General features: G+C 40.2%; 1 protein-coding gene across 1 annotated transcript in view; it reads left to right on the top strand.

Moving 5' to 3' along the window:
• Positions 1-20,780, top strand: part of LOC149200521 (uncharacterized) — a 264,887-nt gene that overhangs the window by 43,570 nt on the left and 200,537 nt on the right. Inside the window, exon 3 of the mRNA XM_089400966.1 lies at positions 15,584-16,238. Coding sequence (XP_089257092.1) covers positions 15,584-16,238 — 655 coding nt within the window. The remainder of the gene's footprint in view (positions 1-15,583; positions 16,239-20,780) is intronic.

Here is a 20,780-nt window from a genome sequence, read left to right as displayed (position 1 = left end):
AAGTGGTGATCAACTTGGTAGAGAGAGGCCTGGATCATTTTCAAAAGGTTTCTTGTTTTTGAGTAATTGCCTCTTATATATAGAGAGCCAAACATCTTTATGACTTTACACCTGAAAGGATATAGATGTTGGAACATGTCGGAGCAATGTCGGAGTATCGGAATAAGGTGAATGTTGGAATAAGGCCTGCCCTAATAGGGACTTACTCCCTTAGGTTGCCTCCACTGTAAGGTTACACCCGCCCCTCCTGACTTCTAGGTTTTAGGCCCAGACTTTTATATACCTTTATAGAAAACGATAGATAGAAATGTATCAGGAAATGTGGATGGATGTGGTCAGTCTCCCTATCTGTATAAGTATCCTTCCCCATTAGTAGAAGTCTCCCTTCAAGTCTTAGTATTAGTCTCCATCAGTCTCCCTTAAAGTCTCCAAAGGTCCTCCAATTGCTATCCTTTCTATATGATTCATCAGTCTCCTTCCCTTCAAGTAGATGTATCCCTTTTTGTCTACCTTATCCCTATCGGTAAATGAGGGGAGCTCTCCAACATTGAGATAGTAATACGATCGACAGGGAGTAGTGTGGATATTGACTTAAGAACTTAAGCACTTAATAAAGGACTTACAATGATATCTTTAAGTATAAGTTACCCAATCTATAGGACTAGCAGTAATACCCAAGCAAGGATATTGTCTATTGTAGAAAGACCAAGCAGGAATACGTTGGTTAGGTTGTGGGGTTGGTGGGGCTTGCCTCATGAACTGCCTCTTTCCCACTCTGTTCTTATCTTTAGTGGGATACCCAAGCAGGAATACCTTGGTTGGTATAGTAAGAGATAGCCAATAGCCATAAAATGATAGGTATAGATATTATGGCTAGCCCTTCACTCTTATGTATGCCTAAACATACCCCAACCCTCTCAAAAGAAGCCTATCTTTTCAGAAAGAAAAGTAGATAGAATACATCAGAAGGGATACAAAACCAAGAAGAAGACTTATGGCCAAAGTGGCGAATCCTCTCTTAAGGTATTTGTGAGTACAATTCTATTTTCTCCGTGCTTGAGGTTCTCTCTTTGATATGCAGAAAGATGGAAATGCCATCAAGATGTTGCTAATACCTATCTTGTGCTTTAGCGCCTCTTTTCACAAGAATATTCCACTTGCATGGGTGTTGTGAGCTATCTCTTTTCAACATGTTCCTATAAAGGATTCTCGGGTCTTGCTTTCTCCACTACTTCGGGGATGACATGCTCAAGCAAAGAATAATTACAGTTGCTGATGATGAGCCAACTGTGATCAATTCTGACGTGCTTATATAAAGCAAGCGAAGAAATAGCCGGTCAATCATAAACAGCTCATGCATACACAGTAGGCGAATCAGCGACTGAACCGGTGAAAGCTACCCCTACGGATGCTATCCGCCCCTATGGATGCTATAGAATATGAACCTATTCCCCTCTATCCATTCACTCGTCATTCCATTCCGATCAAGCACAAAGCCTCGTATGTAAGGCAAACAAGAATTTGCACAGCCATTACTACATACATCTTTTCATCTGAACCCCGTAAGTATGAATTATATCTGTAAATCGCACAACCCTCCGTATTCACGAGACAAACTCTGTGTTACCAGTAGCTAGTCACTATGTATTGATGACAGTAGCTTCAATAGCACCCATCATGCCATCCTATTTCTTAGCCATCAGATTGAACTTCTGTATGCATCCATTACGTAATCTTACACCTTGCCGTCTGAACCCACCCCGTTTGTATGCATGAAGCACCTAAATGTACCCCGTTATCTGTCTATCATTCTGTTCTTATATATATATATGCATAACTGGTCCAAAGAACACGCATCTACGGTCAACAGACCAGACAGACACTCTGCCCCGATCATCTATGTCCGAATAAAGCACGCCCCCAATCATTGATTGGGAGATTCTACACCAGTTGAGCGAGGCTGGAATCCTCAAGTTGCTTCTTCGCCCCAACTCTTTCTTTCTTGCTTGTAGGGATAATCCCATCATACCAAACTGGTAGCTTCCTTTTCTTTTTGGTCTGGCCTTTCTGCAAAAACTGGTCTTCCTGCATCACCGTTTCTTTTCTAACCAAAACTGACCCGAGAATGTCACAACACAAAGAGAGAGAACCACCCACGAAGGGTCTTGGAGTACCACCTGCAAACACAAACCAATGGGGTAAGGTGTGTACAAGATGGTGGTGAGGTGGGAAGCCCCTACACTTGCAAATAGTACAATAATTGGGACACTGGTAATGTGAGACCGGGTAAAAGTACTTTGTCAAACAGCAGAGTACGATACAACATGGGACTCTGGCGTTGTGAGGCCAGGTAAAAGTACATAAGCATAATGGACATTGTCCATTGTCTGGATACATATGAATCAAAGTGTTCCCCCCCTGGTGGGAGGGATAAAATAGCATCAACCACAGAAGCCCGGATGAAAAAACTAGGGCCCAAGAACTGAACAGAACCCACTGGTGAAGGGTTCACTCTGGCAAATATAAGAAACTGCAACTGGAGCTGATACGCTGGAAGCAACAACTAGCTAGATCATGTAGGGAGAAACCTAAAGGGAAACTCCCACCTGATAGGCTCATAAACCGATGAGAAAGAGCCATACATGTCCGAGGTCTTCAAACTGGAACTATGGAACCATCCAACCCTACGAATCTAACCGGTACGATAATGAGTTGGCGTCGAGCACATGAGAAACTACTAGGTTAAGGAGCGATGATGACTCTCCCAGCCCAGTATGAGGTTGCCCATCAATGATGAAAATGGTCCCAAGGTACAAGTACAACCCTAACAATGTGAATGGATGAGTTGAAGTCGAACACTGTAAGGAATCAATGAAGCAGGACCCAATGATGCAAAACCATGATCGATGCGAAGTAAGCCACCAATGATGTATGCAACCACCAAGGTACTTAGGACCTCCTAAGTCAATCCCCTTAAATATAGATGTTGGCGTCGACAAGGGAAGACCTGCTGGAATCAAGGTATTGATGAACCCTTAAGACCAACACGAGGTCAAATACATGATGTAGCAGGATTAGATTGACAAACTGTGACATGACACTGGGTGCATAGGCCAAATGACAATGGGACATAATACTTCCCTTGTTCAGAGCATAATGGCAGGCTGACTGGGTAACGATTTCAAATCTAAGAGTAATTACTGTAAATAATGGGCAAAAACGAGCTTATACTTACAACTCGGAGTGGGATCAATACGGCAAGGCAACAATGACATACCAGTGGTAATGGTAACTCAGGGAGACATACTGCATGCAACATGACAACATGGGGTACTAAAGCAAGACTCCAAGGTGTGAGGGAATGACTCAACACAGATGCTATGAAACAAGGGTGACAACGACTGCTGTCGACTTACTAGGGACCATGGAACATGGCGGTGCCCGTGGGCATGATGAACCTTGTCAAAGAGTAATCAATTTGTTTTGGGCTCGCCCTTGAGAGCACCATCAATCTTCCAATAAAAAAATCAATATAAATAGGTCCGGCTTGGGCCTCATCCTTGAGAGCCTCATGGTTTAAGAGAGTCCCGACCCGCACCAGAAAGTGTATATAGAGCTGTTCTAATTAATGAAATGTACCAGGCGAACTACCGAAATTAGGCAATCCCGCACCATCCACTATCAATGCCTCCCGCACAAGAGGAATAATTATTGATAGTCGGGTGAATGTCCCCACTACCCCTTTCCTCGGTAAACCCCGTTTCCTTGGGTGGACTCAACCCCCACCGGAACAAGACCACTTCAATTGACATTCAGATATGAGTGAGAACCTGCTTAAAAGGCCATTTCCTAGACATGACCGGATATAGATTGGGTAGGATAGGTAAGAAATAAGCTTAATAGTTAAGAAAGTTGTGGTGTGATACATAATTTCCATGTGAGCTTTATTTGAAGGACATTGGTCTGCTGTTGGGACTATAAGTTTGCCAGGTTGACAATGAAGTCTTACCTGGATAAGGGAAGTACACCTTGAAGATTCTAAAGATAATTTAGAGTTCAGAAGGGAGTAGTGGTCTGGTTAACATTCCTTCAGATGCACAAGTGGCCAACATTCTAATGAAGCCCCTGGCAAAGGGGAAGTTTGATACGCTGAGGGATAAGCTCAATATGATGGAGAGAAATTGCCTCGAAAAAGGGAGTGTTAGGTTACCTGTTGCTCGGAGAGTGTTCGACTCTTGTTGTAAGAGGGATACATCAATGGAAGAGTGTCTAAAAACGGCGAATTGTCTCATACCCACATTTTCATGTTTTTTTCACACTTGGAGTTTATTTAATTAGAAGGGAGCACTACTTAAGTTGTTGCTTGAAAATATGTGGTTTTTTATCAAAATATGGAGTGGATGCTTGGAAAGTGAGCATGTATGTACCTTAGCATATGTGGCACACACTACTTGAGTTAGTTATTTGGAGAAGCGTGCTTGGCACGAGTTGTCATGTAATTACCTACCCTATCACATGTGAGGTGCATGAGTAGGTTAGGGTTAAAGTGGACCTTGTCAAGGTGGAGCGCTCCACTTGTGGACCCATTCTATTAGGTGGACCTAGTCTAGGGTTTTGACTTGTCATGCCTCTCTCTTATGCTATAAAAGGGAGGCAAACATCACTTCTATGCATGAAAGCTAGAGTGAAGAGTAGTGTGATGTGATAGCTAGAGTGTTCTATTTCAAGTGTTTAGCTTGATGAACTTGTGGGAAGCTAGTTGGTTTTGTATTGTAAGATTGGGAGAAGCTTATTTAGTTTTATGTGATCTTATTTTCTGCTGTAATAGAAAGATTTGTGATTGTTGGTGCATATTGAGTATGCTGATCTGATTTTTCCAGATCCTTCAATTCATAGAAAGATTTGGCGCCGTTCATTGGATTATGTGGTTGATAAGATTTGTAAATCAAATCAGTGGTTCCTTCGCCCCGGTAGATAGGCTATATTCGAAGTACCGAAAGGACCTCTCTCGTTGGTCGAGCCTGCTTGCGCATCCTCGCCTGTAACCACTAAAAGTCAAGTTGCCCTACGCTTCCCTACACTGACTGCCCTAAGCAAAGACCTAAACTAAAGCTTTGTCCTACCCTTAGCTATACTCATTGCCCTATAAGGAACCACCCCTACCATTGGCTTGGATAGATCGATTGGGATGGCTAGCAAGTTAATGCAAAACAGACGTGGCGTTATAGTTATAGGCGGCTTGATAGGCCACCATTTCACTATTTCAATTACCAGCTACTCGATAAGGGGTGCTAGGTTCAAGAATGTCAATCTACCAGTCGCTTACTAAGCAGGACTAGCACCAAAGCAAAGAGTGAATGGATCCGGAGACCAACCTATAGCTTCGCAGTAGTTTCATTTGTTCATTTGTGTTATTACGTCACCTACCTTCCTTGTTGGGCCATTCACTGGATCTATAAGCTCTATATAAATATATTGATCCATTGGTGGTGAATGAATAATCAATGGGATCAATTGCTTTCACTCGGTTCGTCCTAGCATCCACTGACTCCACTCTAGTGGGTTACTTTCATCCTGGATCCGCTTCGACTCTATATATAAATGCCTCTGTCTCCATGGGGGGTGAAACTCCTGCCCTTGATGGAAGATATAAGTGGATATTTTTTCTCCACTGATGCCACACGCTATGGAACTAGCTATGTTGCTACCTTTGCTTTTTATTAGGATTCTTCTACAGGTGCTTCAACAATTTATGGTGAAGTCCAGACTACTACCTTAGCTGATGGAGAAACCGCTTTCAATCGGTTTGGAACTGGATATGCTTTGAACAGGAAGAGATACGAAAGGGTTTCGAACCGCCTTTGCTTTTGCCGCAGGATCTACTGCTGGCTCAACTGCAACTCTCTTTGCTCTAGGTTACTTATATTAAGTTACTATTTAGTAAGATCTTGTGCTTGCCATCGTTCGTGGTGCTGCTAGTGAGATGATCGCTTTCTTCGCTTGTGCCTTACTCCCTCGACCCTTTTCCAGGAAAGCAACTGGTGCATGCTTAGTTAGTTCGGTACAAATAAGGATGGGTCTAGAGGGAAAGATTTTGAGTAGAATCTTGACATAGGATGATTCATCAATCAAATAGTATAGACCAAGCCCTTTAGATTGGATATTTGGCTACCACCCACAGTGCAGGAGGCCGCTCGAGAGCCTGTTTAAGCACCGGTTGATCTTGATCTTGATCCAATTTCTCTAATTGTTGAGCTACCCATGTAATATGAAAGGATCGAGACAACGGGTTTGAAACCCTCAACTGTTCTAACTCGAGCCCTCTATCAACCGACCCTCCACCTCCTCCTTATGTATGTCGGTTGAGCCTCCTCCCGCATTGATTGATTAATTCATATTGCGGCGTATGCGAACAATGGGTCCAGCCTGCCTTATCCTTAGCTCTTATATATATATATACTTTTGCTTTGATTTCTTCCCCTCTACACACACTGAGAACACTCCCTTGGAACTTGGAATGTGAGACATGAGTAATAGTGTCGTGAGTCCTCACGTTACAGTACCTTCAGGAATGAAATCTACAGGTAGGAACACGTGCTAGGTCGTGCTGAAGTTCCGTCCGCGTTAGCGGATCCAGGAATGAATTTATGCCTACTGATGCTTTGAGCATGCTGTCCTTGGGGGGCTTCAGTGTATACCCCTAATTATGCCACATGTCTGCCTATATATGCTTTAGGTCTGCCTATCCAGACTTTGGTTCGCCTACCACCGATGCTTTTGAGTTCACCTTTTACTGCACTTAGGCTTTGGTGTTCGCCTATTATTATTATTTTGAGTCCGCTTATCGATGCCTGGAGTATGACCTTTGGTTATGTAAGTCCTCCCTATTATTTGGGCGATGCAACTTCGCCTTCTCTAGTGCTTCTCAGCCCGCCTTTTGAATGCTGCATATGACCCTGGTCCATGATGGACTTTACTTTGTTTAGCTTGCCTATTGGATGTTGCATGTGCCATGGACGCTAGTTAGTGATGTTGGCAATGGAAATATGTCTTATGAGGCAGGGAGCTATGTTTCTTTAGATGGTTCTGTTTCCCCTTAAAGGAATAGTGGTCTTGTCAACCGAAGGAAGTGAGACGCCTACGAGCACTAACTTGCGCATAAATACCTTTTTATGGAAGGAGGGACTAAAGCTCAAACAGCCCTACTGGCGTGATTTTATTACCGAGCTACCTAATACTAATCCTAATCCTAAATTCTAATAAAGTACAGTCACTAAGGGCCTTTGCCGAGCACTTACTTTCTTAGCCGGTCACTTGTAGTATGCTTTTGCTTGGTAATAAAGAAAGGAGTAAGGTAAGAAAGCACTTTCTCTTAGCTAGCCAACTAGTATCTCTTTTGCTGTGGCCACCTGCCCCCTCATGAAAGAAAAACAGAGTGGAACCGGTCCTCACTATCAATTAGTAGCTCCGTATCTATAGGGGGAATTAGAGCTATGAAACAAGTAGTTGGATGGAGTTGGCCCAGTCGTGGAGGTATCCTGAAGACCCCCCATTACGGACATTCATGGATTTCAATACTGCCTTAAGTCTCTGTAATTGGGATGCGGATTTGGTTGGACAAATTGAAGGTTGAAAAGGATATTTATTAGATTAGACCCCTTAGACCGACCCCACAACTAGTTACAAAATTACCATCATCCGATAATGAGCTAGAAAGCCTAATGCTGGAAAAGGAAAGAGGAAGAGGAAGAGAACTCACTTAGAATTCATTGTTGTAGATGATTAACATCCCTAGGCTGAAGTGGAGAGTTGTTATAGGCTTCCAAGCGTGATCAACTTCCTAGAATAACCTACACACTCAGCGCCAAATTCCCGCAATATAATACTTGCCTCGGTCTCCAAAGTTATTGAAAGAAAGAAAGTAATGCTGGCGCCCTTCCTCTGGTTGGCAACCATCTCTGGGACATAGTTGTTCAGTCCAGTTGGCAACCAACTATAGGAAGGAAGGGGGTCCAGTTGGCAACCACCTCAGTAAACGGTCTAGGTGGAAACTAAATTTTGAGAGTTTCTTCTTACCTTCAATTACTCAACTCGCGGTAAAGAAGTTGAAGATGAAAGCTCTTTCCTCACAGGTGGCTGAGCGATGGCTTACTTCAATTGATAGGAATCTATGGTTAGGGCCCTATAACCTAATTGTTATCATTATGACAAAGGTGAATGATAGGACAAAGGTGAATGATGATTCATCGTCTCTCTAAAAATAGAGAGAGGACTGAGATAGACAAAGGGTGAACCCATCTCTTGCCTTGATGACTCTAACCATGATTGCTAGAATGAATATGAGTGAGGTAGTAATTGCCCATGCTTTATTTCTCAACATCCGGTGGAAGTGCCCTATCTCTTTGATTAGCCGGCCTAGCTTTCTTCCATCCACACACGAGAGTATAGAATCTGGAATAGTGTCCTCATCCCCTCTTGCCGAACTAACTATCCAACCATACATTCATTTGTCCTATTCTTTCTAGTAGCTCGAGTGATTGTTCGAAAGGTCCATGCCTTAACCGGGGGTGGAGGATGGTAGAGGAAGAGTTCAATGAGAAAGAAAGCAGTTAACTGGGGGTGCCTATCCTTCCTACATTGGTGGGATGGCCAATGTTCAACTAATCTAACTCCAGAAGGAAGGGAGATGGGTGAGGGCAAGGAACGGCTAGATAGTTTAGCTCTAGGATGAGAAAGCAAGCTCCTATGAGAGCCCAGATAGAGTATTTAGTGTTCGGCTCGATAACTAGATAGGAGTTCAACCCGGAAAGGAGTTTTTCTAATCCTTAGCAGCTGGACCGTGGGTGGGAGGCAAGACTCCTATATTAGTTATTAGTTTCTCCATCCTGAATCGGACAAGCTTCAACTATAGTTCTCCAGGGACCCTCGCCCGATAGGAAGTTCTAGCCCAATGAAAATAATGAACGAGGTTAGGAGGCAGGTCGTGCAGTCTCCATCGGGGGTGGGGAGGCTCAGGATGGATGTATTTTGCATCCTCCCTCACCCCCGGTCCTTCATTCACTCCTTCAACAACTAATTTCTAATCGGATGAGAAGGATAGGCATTCAACGAGAAGGATAGGTTCGCCCTTCCATAATCTACCTTTATCCGTTCAACTAGTTACCTGACATCCTGCTCCATCCTTTCTCTAGCCGTTGGGCTAAACTATCGACCCTCGGTAAACTATGCTTTCTATGAGGGATGGATTGTTACTTTCATCCGACCATGGGTGGGAGGCAAGCCCATCCATCTGGAAGCTAAACAAATGCTATAGCCCCTGTGGCCCAGGAAGATAAAGGTAGTGCTATAGCCCTGACCCCACATCCTACCCTCTTCATTTTCCTACCTGATGGGTGAATGGATGGCGGAACTCTTAGAGGACCTGGTCATGTATTAGTCTTCTAATTTAATAGTGGTTGGGAGGCAAGATAATAGCTAGTCGGAGTGGAATACAGATTGAGGTATGGATAAGGTTTACCTTGGTATGGATAAGGTGAAATTGAACAAGCTGGTAGATGCCGTTGAGTTTCCCGGCCAGGGGGAGGTTATACTTAGCAAGCACCCATTCCCCTAACTCCTCCACCCATTCCAAGTTCCCACCAGATGACGAGAGGAAGGAGATGTCCCCCATTTCACAACAGAAGTGATGAGGTTGAGCCATGTTTCCAACAGATAAGAGAGATGTACCCATTCAATCAAGTGTATATAATATCACCGAAATATCGCGATATTTTCGGGGAGACGAGATATCGCCAAGAAAATATCGCGATATTTTGTCTCCCCAAAAATATCGCGATATTTCCGAAATATAGGCGATATCTCGGGGAAATATTGCGCGACGAGCTAAAATATTGCCGGGAGACAGAGAAAAATGCCATAACTTAAGTTTCATTACCCTGGGTGATGCCTTGGCATCCTCTAACTGTTTACCCTTCGTCACATGACAAACTCAAAAATTTTGAATTTAATATTCTCTGTTCTTAGTTCTGTGGTTCTTTCTACCTATCTTTAATTGATAATGTCAAAATCAAAAGCAATGAGTTTGCTTCAATGCATATTAATTGGAGTTTCAATCCATATCCAGAACTTGTGTCTTACATGCTCTATATCATTTCTATTTTTTCCATAAAGATGATTAAATGCTGATTGGTATTATAATTTTATCCTTTGCTTTATTACTGGTATTTTTCTCGTCTGGAAGGAAGTAATAGGTATCTAGAATTTAGATTTAAGGAGAATTTGAGAACCATCAGCTGCTCGATGGATGCTATCAATAGAAGCATATATTGAAAGAATGAATATCTCAGAAAATATAGCCAAATATTTTTCTGGAATAAACTGAATTGTGCTTTCCAAACAAGATGAGAAAGTACAATTGTGATGATATTGAACGCTCTGATGATTCTATGGAATGTTGTGATAGTATAAGTATTGACGTTTGGGATTAATGGCACAATAGCTGACATTAGCACATGCCTTGTGTCTCCACACAACGAGTAGTGCAGTCCTCTCATACCATAGAGAGCACCCGGTAAGTGTGGACTTGTGTTTGAGCCCTCAGTCTCACCAGCTTAAATTTGAAAGGAAAACAAACAGTGCAGATCTTTTAACCAGGGAAAACTAATTTCTGTTGCATTTGTCCAATAATTTGTCTCACACTTTCATTTCTCCTGCTGTTAAAGGTTGTTAGGTTCACAAAACATGATTTTATTTTTCAATTTTACCTTTGAGGTATTGTTGTCATGGAACTGTATAATTGTTTTTGTCTTCAAAGATTGCTGGGAAATGGGGGTAAGGACCTTTTCTTTTTCAAGGGAAACCATGCAGAATCCCTCACTCTTCCCTGTGATATCTGGATGGAGGGTGGCTCAACTGTCAGTCACAATAGTGGCTGGTAGCCCTGAGGGACTTACCTGATTTGAACCTGTGACCTATCGCTTCCCCATTGGAAATATGCCTTGGGTATGGGCTATAACTGTCTGAGCTAACCCTTGGGCTTAATCAGGATAAGAACCCATATCTAGATTCAAGGCATTTGTCCTTCGTGAAAATGTTTAACTTTTGCCTCTATTTATCCTAATTGTGCTGATGTCATGTTGCTACATTGTAAGGTAGCACAATTTCCAACCTACATGGTTGGAAGACTAAAGAGGGGATTGAGAGACTAAAGAGGATGCCCAAATGCAGATGCAAGTGTGGCTAGTGGACAAATGAATCCAGATTAAACATAAAACTCGTTTCCTTCCCTTTTCAATGCTGCTTACGACAATGAATTGATTTATTAGATCCTTCAGTGCTGGTTTTCATTTGTCAATTAGGTCCTTCAGTGGTGGTTTTCATTTGTTTTGAACCTTATGGCTTGGTTTTCATTTCTCAGATAAGATAAACCTGTGTGAGAACACATAACTGACAGCACTGTACATTTGACTTTGTTTCAAAGCTTCTGTATAGGCTATAGCTAATTGAACCTCCTTGCTACACACCTCCATAAACTTTTTCCTTCTTTGTTATGCATTTTGCAATGACAATCATTATGACCGTATTAGAACCTTCTGTATAGGGAGTGTTTGGATACTAGTAACTCAACCACCAACATGAAATAAGGTTGCCCACGCCCAAAGGTAAGTAAATGGACAATTATCAGGGATCAGCAGGATTTGGTATCGCCTTTGATGTATCATTTCTATTTGACATCATATATATCAGTGCTTTCTTCATATTTATGTGCCAATGTGTTTATTTCATGTTGTTATTGCTTTATATGTTTAAAAATCTGAAAAAAATGAATATATTATGCATTTTTTATGCTTGCCGATATTTGCCAATATTGCCGATAAGATGTTTTCTGGACCCTCGCCGATATTTTGCCGATACCGATATTTTCAATCACTAAGTTCAATCCATTAAGAGGCTTTCTGCTGAATACTAGTTCCTACCTCTCGGATATGAAACAGAAGGCATGGAGTGGAATGACCCATATTCATAAGAAGGTTTCTGAATACTATTTCCTCTCTCCCTTTGCATAAGAAACAAAAGGCACGGAGTGGGGTAGGGAGCACAAGAGTGCAGCTTCAGCTGCCCCTAATCTCCTTGTTTTTTAGACTGCTAAACCTGCTGAACCTTCTTCACAGTTCAGCCTGGGAATTCGAGCCAATAAGATCTTCCTCAAATTGCTGTAGCTGCCTTGATATATGTGCCTGTATCTCAGCCTTAAACTCGGGTCTGAGAATAAACTTCTCCTTGCTGCCACTCGATTTCTCCTTTAGCAAACTAGCTCTCTCAGCCTTTCTTCTGCTCCATTTGCTCCTCTCTTCCACAAATGCACATATAGAATGAGCTTCTAATCTCCTTGAAGCTCTCTCAGCTATGTTGCAGGAAACGTGGGGTAGGAGGGCGTTTCCGTATGGAAACGAGTACGAAACGCTGAAACGCGTTTGGTACAGCCCTGAAACGCGTTTCAGGCCGTACTGCCACGTTTCACGAAACTGAAACGTGGCCAGTACGGCCTGAAACGCGTTTCAGGGCCGTACGACCCACGTTTCAGCATTTACTTGTGTGTGTGTGTGTGTGTTTTTTTTTTTTCGTAATCTATTCTTACGTTAGCCTAGTGACTTCTAGTTGCTTCCAGATGCTTGTCTAAAGTTATAAAAGTGAACTTTTGCCCTAGTGTTGATATGCAGTTCATGGTAATGTTAAATTCTTAAAGTAAAAGTGATATTCTCCTTTATTTTTCTTTTATTTTTCATTTTCATTTCTTTTATTTTTCCTTTATTTTTCATTTTCATCCTTTTACTTAAATTTTTAACATTACCATGAAATGACTCAGGATGTTTGAGAGTGGTTTTGCCCTCATTGGATTTCGTATGGAGAAAGTAGAATTTTAGATCTCACTCAAAATCCAGCAGAGTTATTTGTTTTTCAGGATTTCAGGATTGGGGGGATTGCAATGTTTCCATTGGATTTTATCATGTACTAGGGTATGGAACTTGTATTTAATCGAGAGAACAAAGCTCTCTATGCAGGGGAGACTCCCAATAATCAAGAGAATGTAGGGTACTAGGGTATGAAACTTGTATTTAATCAAGAGCACTAAGGTCATTTGACTATGTAGGAGGAGACTCCCAATCAAGCATGAGACAAAAAATTAGAAATTTCTCGTGGCTGATTTTGGATATTTCTATTTTCATTATGTGATTATTCATGAGTAAATGTGATGTAAATTTAGATACTTATAGTTTATGCATTGACAATTGACAATTTTATCATAATGTAATAAATTAGAATGTATCATATATGCTTTATGATTGCACATATTTCTTAAATGTCCTAATATATATATATATATATTCGTGTTCCCCGTTTCCAAAATTTGGGGAGGTCGCGTTTCTTATCGCTTCCCGTTTCGGAAACTCGTACCCGTTTCCCCGTTTCGTGCAACGTTGTCTCTCAGCCTCCTCACTCCTCTTCTCCATCAATGCTCATGAAGAAAGAATGCTCTCTTGCCTTTTCCTCCCTTTTTGGCTTCATTAAGATGAGGGAACCCTAACCTTTTTGATCTATGGCTGAGATTAGATCTCAGCATTCTAAATCAATGGTGGAGATCTTTTCCTCACTTGACCCCTTTTTTCATGTGTCCCCCCTTATTAATGAGGCTCCCTAGTCACTTTACAACTTTAAGTTGTACCTTGTACCTTTTTCATATAAAGCCAATTTAAAAACATAGTGACTTTAATAATATAAGTTACCATATACTTTTTCACATGAAGTCACTTTAAAAACATAAAGTGACTTTGTGCTTTTAGGTCACATGACTTTAATAACTCATAAAAGCACCTCGCATGGCTTTAATAACTCATAAAGTCATTAACTAAAAGGGTGTTTTAATGTGTTTTCCTAGGCAAAAAGGCAAAAGCTCTAGGAAACACTTCCTTGGTACCCTTTTTCTCAACAATACTTGCACCTTTTAGATGATTCAAGACAACGAGTTTTATTGCCAAAACATTTAAAAGAAGGCCCTGCCTATGCTCTACATAGTATCCCTGAAGGAAACATCTAGCCAACAAAGGTACTCTGCTGCTAGTATGAGCCAGCTTGCCTTATCACTCCAGATGCTAGATGGAATAAATCTGGTCATCATGTCATTAATGTGCAAGTGCCTTATGATATGAACTTAGGTGAATTCAGATGCATACACGAATGGGATGTATTTAATACAGGCTCTCTATATAAGCTGAGTATTCGAGAATCATCATAAACCATACCTCTATAGCATTACTAACTATTGATGGATCTGAAGCTCTTGTAGGATGCGCTGTGGCAAACACAAATGGCTCATGACCTGTGGCTCAAGTATTTCATTAGCAGAAACTTGAACTTCCTATATTGCAAATTGCAATTGATTGGCATAGCTTAACACTTAATTCTGCCTTAAATGACCCCCAAAATCTGCTATAATTGACCTTGAGCAGTGGCAAAAATCTATTGGGCATCTGGGCTGTGTTAGTTTCCAGAATAATCAGATTTATCCTCCACAATTGATGCTACAAAAGAAACCCTGGGAAATGCATATCCTCATGCAGAATAAACCTCCAAAGTGCCAGAATAATCACAATGTATAAACCATGTCCATCAACATGATGAGGTAGCATTCTCCATAACCATCAAAATCACATCAAGTATGATCATCTCAAGCCAAGAAAGAAATTGTGTATCCCCAATCCAACAAAAACTCCATGGATACCATGGTGCAAATCATATCTTGTGATGAATCACAGGAGTTATCCTCATGCAATATGAGGGGTAACAGATTGATGTACAAGGCATTTTCTCATTTCACAGTTGATGTATGTCTTCTCTAGCCTTTGAATTTTTATCAATTAGTTTTTGGCAGTTGATGCATTTTCCATGTCACTAATATTACCTTTATCGTCCTATCCCTAACCTGCTTATATCATCTGTATGTTCTTTCTACTGACACTTGCTACAGCCTTTTATAACTTACTACAGCATTCTAAAGTCTTTAGAATTTATGGTCATATGAAAGTCTTTTACTCTTGTTTTCGTTATTGTCTATTGGCTGATGTTCTTGCCCAAAGGCTTTGCCCTTACACTGCTTTCTTCATCTGCCACACTATGAGGGGCTACAGTAGAGAGATGGCATGATTATAATTTATGGTCATAAAGCCTTTTACACTTGTTTACATTATTTTCTATTGGCTGATGTTCTTGCTCAAAGGCTTTGCCCTTACACTGGTTTCTTCATCTGCTACACTATGAGGGATGGCAATGGGCATCATTGCTGGGCACCTGGTGCATGGCAATGGGCATAGGTTTATGTTCTGGACTTAAGCAGAAGGAATGGTTTTTTTACTTATAGTATACCAGGGTGAGAGTACTGTTACCCTTGCATAGCAAGCTGTTTGTAGTAGATACTGCTGTTAAAATGGGTTGTTGGACATAATTTTCCCTTTACTATCTGTGTTAGCATTAATTTATCCAATATCAATTGATAGACTCATTTTGTGAATTATCTTTTCTGCTCCAGAGCAAGCAGTGTTGTCCTTGCTTCAGATCCGGATCGAGAAGGGGAGGCAATTGCCTGGCATGTTACTGAGATGTTGAAGATGCAAGGCTCATGGAAGGAAAATATGTTAGTGAAGAGAGTTGTTTTTCATGAAATAACAGAATCTGCCATACGGAATGCTATGGAAGCACCGAGAGACATCAGCATGGATCTTGTGAATGCATATCTTGCTCGTCGTGCTCTTGATTATTTGATAGGCTTCAATATCTCACCAATTTTATGGAGGAAACTCCCAGGATGTCAGTCTGCAGGAAGAGTGCAATCAGCTGCTCTTTCCCTTATCTGTGAACGGGAAAAGGAAATTGAGGACTTTGTTTGTCAGGAATATTGGACTATTGAAGCTGAGGCCTGTACTTCTCAACGGCCTGTTCTTGGCACAAATCCTGCAGCTATGACAATGGTTACTCATGTAGATGGTAAAAAACTTGAAAAATTTACCATCAAATCTGAAGCTGAAGCTATGGAAGTTGTTGAGAAGGTGTCGTCATCAAAGTTCAAAGTATTGAATTTGAAGAGAATCACCAAGCGAAAGACTGCTCCTCTACCCTATATTACTTCAACTCTTCAGCAGGATGCATCTAACAAGTTGCATTTCAGGGCATCTCACACAATGAAGGTAGACAATTTCTGATTTCATTGACTAGTACATTGATTTTGTGGCTGTAGAAGATTTATTTATAGATTTGAGCTTATTTCAGAGATTATGTTGCCACTTTCTTCCTTTTCATTGGATGACTGCAATGCTTGTTTTGAATTGTGATGTTCACTATAAAAGTTTTACATATAACAAATTAAAACTGTGACCTTGTAGAATGTTAATAAGAATCCTTGTAGCAAAATTTTGTTTAATAGAAACAGTCAATGTTGAAAAGTCAGCATTGAGAATAAATCAGCAAGGGTTCGAAAAACGAAAAAATCGGCAAAATTGGAAAAATACAAAAATATTCCATTTTCTTCAATTTTTTTAGAATCTAAAGTATCCACAACATTAGATAAATGCATTGCCACATAAATATGAAACGAAAACTAATATATAAGATGTATAAGAAGTCTAATGCTACATCACATATCTATTATCATCACATATCAACAATGAATCATGTCCCGAATCCGGAGTCTTGACTTAGCCTTAAGAGTCAAAATATCAACAAAAAATATAATAAATGTATCTCATCATCATGAGTCATCTACAATCAGATTAGGTACATAAACTAGTGAGTTCCTCTACCCCTTTTATGGGAAAAGGTAATGGCTATTCCTCTAGAGTGGAACAGAGAACTTATGATACGCAGAAATTTATATATAAATATTTTATTAAAAATATGAATAGATAGATGATGTTGATTACAAATGGGGTTCTTGGCTTATATATTGCCATGGACACCCTTTGGGGAAAGGGCATGATCTTATGATCGTGCCCTTTCGTCTAATTTAATTAAAAATTAAATAGTAAACCTAATCTAACTAATTTTTACATAACATTGCCTTCCTCTCGAAAGAATGCTTTGTCCTCAAAGCATACGTAATGACGGATGTTGTTGACAAAATGCTTCATTCTCCCAAGAAGCTTCTTCTTCAGGTAAGTCCTTCCACTTGATCAGGTATTCCTTGATAGTACGATATCTAAGCTCTTTTTCTCTAGTAGACAAAATACCTTCTGGTTCTAAAATGACTCTTCCCTCATCATCTAAGGATGGAAGTGTTGTTTGCGCTGTTTGATTGTTACCTAGTGCCCTTTTAAGGCAAGATACGTGGAAGACGTTGTGAACACGACTTGTCTCTGGAAGGCTTAAACCATACGCAACTTGGCTAATCTTTTTGTTGATCTGATAAGGTCCATAAAACTTTGGTGCCAATTTGTTTTTTCCTTTTTGTTTTAAGGATAATTGTTTGTAAGGTTGGAGCTTAACAAATACCCATTCTCCAACTTTAAACTCTCTTTCGGTTCTGTTACGGTCTGCTTGTTTCTTCATACGATTCCTTGCATTATTCAGGTTTTCTTTTAATATTTGGACGATTTTTTGGGTTTCTTCTAGTTGATCTTTAACAACGGGTAGATTTGTCTGGACAATAGCTAGATCCTTCCATTTTGGGGGTTCATACCCATATAGAGCTTGAAATGGCATCATTTTTGCTGATGTATGATAAGTGGAATTATACCACCACTCAGCAAGATGTAGCCATTGAGCCCATTTATTTTGTTTTTCTGTAGCGTAGCAACGTAGGTAGGCCTCCAAACATTTATTGACAACCTCTGTTTGGCCATCTGTTTGAGGGTGATAAGCGGAACTCATATTTAGGTAAGTTCCTATATGGCTGAATAATTCCTTCCAGAAATTACCTTTGAACTTGGCATCTCTATCACTCACAATGACTTTCGGAAAACCGTGTAACTTGTATATATTTTTGCAAAATATTTCAGCGATTTCTTTTGCTGAGTATGACTTCTTTATTGCCATAAAGTGAGCATATTTGGTGAGTCTGTCGACTACTACGAAAATCTTGTCCTTCCCTTCAGATACTGGTAATCCTTCAATAAAGTCCATCGAGATTTCCTCCCATTTCTGATTTGGAATGTTTAAGGGGTGAAGTAATCCTGGTGTCGTAATATTTTCGCTTTTATTCCTTTGACATGTGTCACATTCTGCTACATACTTCTGAATATCACGATTCATTCCCTTCCAAAAAAAGGATTGACGTGCATTGTAGTAAGTCTTAAAGAATCCTACATGTCCAGCTGATGGTGAGTCATGTAATTCTTTGAGTATTTTAAACTTAAACTTGGAATTTGTATTTAGATAGATTCTTCCCTTATACCATAGGATATCATTCTTCCACTCAAATTTTGAGTTGTTGGGAAGGTTATTGATTATTGCCGTTATTTTGGATCCTTGGCATACTCACTTCGAATTTCGTTAAGCCACTCAGGGACAACAACCGAAATTGCAAGTAGTGTTGGTTCTTCATCTTTCCTGGATAAGGCATCTGTTACTACATTGTCTTTACCTCTTTTATGTAGTATTTCCAAGTCAAAATCGGCAATTTTTTCAATCCATTTTTGTTCTTCAGAAAATGTTTTTTGTTGAAGTAGATGCTGGAGACTGTTATGGTCTGTTCGAATAGAAAACTTACTTCACAAAAGATATTGCCCCCACTTAGCTAGTGCGTGCATGATAGCGAGCATTTCTTTGTTGTATGTGGATTTGAGGCGTTCTCTTTTGTTGAGCTTCCTACTTTCAAAAGCTATTGGCTATCCTTGTTGCATTAATACTGCACCTATACCGAATCCAGAAGCATCACACTCAACGATAAATGGTTTAGAAAAATCTGGTGTTGCTAATACGGGAGCATTAGACATAATTTCCTTTAATTTTTCAAAACACCTCCCTGCTTCCTCATCCCATAGAAACGAATTCTTCTTTAAAAGATTTGTTAGAGGTGCAGTTATATGTGCATAGTTTTTAATAAATCTTCGGTAATATCCAGTCAAACCTAAGAACCCTCTTAGCTTTGATATATTAGCAGGTTTGGTCCACTCTTTTATAGCCTTGATTTTGTTAGGGTCCACCTTTACACCTTCATGGGATATAATGTGTCCAAGGTATTCTACTTCTTCCTTTCCGAAGGTGCATTTGGATTTTTTTGCGTAAAATTGGTGTTCTTTAAGTAGCGTAAGAAGTTTGTCCAAATGTTGCAAGTGCTCCTTCCAAGTTTTACTATAAATTAGAATATCGTCAAAGAATACTAATACAAACTTTCTAAGATGTGGGCGAAATAATTCGTTCATAGTTGCTTGAAACGTTGCTGGTGTATTGGTTAATCCAAATGGCATTACTTTAAATTCATAGTGACCTTCGTGTGTTCGGAATGTCGTTTTTGGTATGTCCTCTAATTTGATTCTACTTTGATAGGAGCCTGATCTTAAGTCCAATTTTGAGAAATACCTTGCGCCATGTAGCTCATCCAACATTTCGTCGATAAAGGGGATTGGAAACTTGTTTTTAATTGTTATTTTGTTTAATCCCCTATAGTCAATACATAACCTGAATGACCCATCTTTTTTCCTTACCAACACCACTGGAGCAGCATAAGGACTTTTACTTTTTGAGATGATTCCACACTTTAAGAGGTCTTGGATTAATCTCTCGATTTCTGTTTTTTGGTGATGTGGATATCGATATGGCTTGATGTTGACCGGGTTTGATCCTGCCTTGACTTCTATTGTATGCTCAATTTCCCTATTAGGCGGCATCTTCATAGGTAGGTCTTGAAATACTTTTTCATGTTTCCTAATTAGATCTTGTATCTCTGGTGACTCTTCATTGGTCATATTTGCAGATAATATTTCTAACTGATGACATTGTACTACATAAGCGGGTGCTCCTTTTCGAATCATCTTCATCATCTGTGATGATGATACAATTTGATTTTTTGGTGCTTGGAATCTGTGTAATTTGTACTTCTGACCTCCCCATTTGAATTTTATAAATTGTACTTGGTGGTTGGCGGCATAAGTACCTAAAGTTCGTAACCACTGAATACCTAAGACTACATCTACTCCTCCTAATGGTACTGTGAAAAATGGAGACTCTAAACTGAAGTCTTGAATCTGCAATTTAACCTTATGGCATTTCCCCACCTTTTCTATCTTCTTACCGTCAGCTACCATCACCTTCATGTTTGGTAAGGGAAATGAAAAAATATTGAGTCTCTTTGCCACGGTTGCATCCAAAAAATTGTGTGTGCTACCAGAGTCAATGAGAACCACCACGTTGTTCTTCTTTATGTGTCCTTTTAACTTTAAGGTTTGAGGTTGTGATATACCTGTCATAGCTGATAATGATACTTGCGGAATACTTTCGTCATCTAATTCTGGTGAGAATTCTGGGGCATCTTCTGTTTCTTCAATGTCAGAATCTTCACTGTTTGAATCATTGGTTGCTTCACAATTATATAGGTTCTTTGGTTCTTTTCCTTTGGCACACCTATGTTTAGGGTCCCACTTCTCATCACAACGCTTGCATTTACCCTCCTTTATCCTTTGTGCTTCCACATTAGATTTTTCATCTTCACGACGATGTGGTGGAACATATCTTGTATTTTTTGTGTCCGCATACTGAGGTGTTCTTCGCCTTGAATATGTTTTTTCAGATTTTGA

The sequence above is a fragment of the Pinus tabuliformis genome, chromosome 2_1 (genome assembly GCF_031772625.1).
Source record: "Pinus tabuliformis cultivar Carrire ecotype Pingquan chromosome 2_1, CPIR1, whole genome shotgun sequence".
Taxonomy (NCBI): Eukaryota; Viridiplantae; Streptophyta; class Pinopsida; order Pinales; family Pinaceae; genus Pinus; species Pinus tabuliformis.
This window is presented reverse-complemented; position numbering and strand designations above follow the sequence as displayed.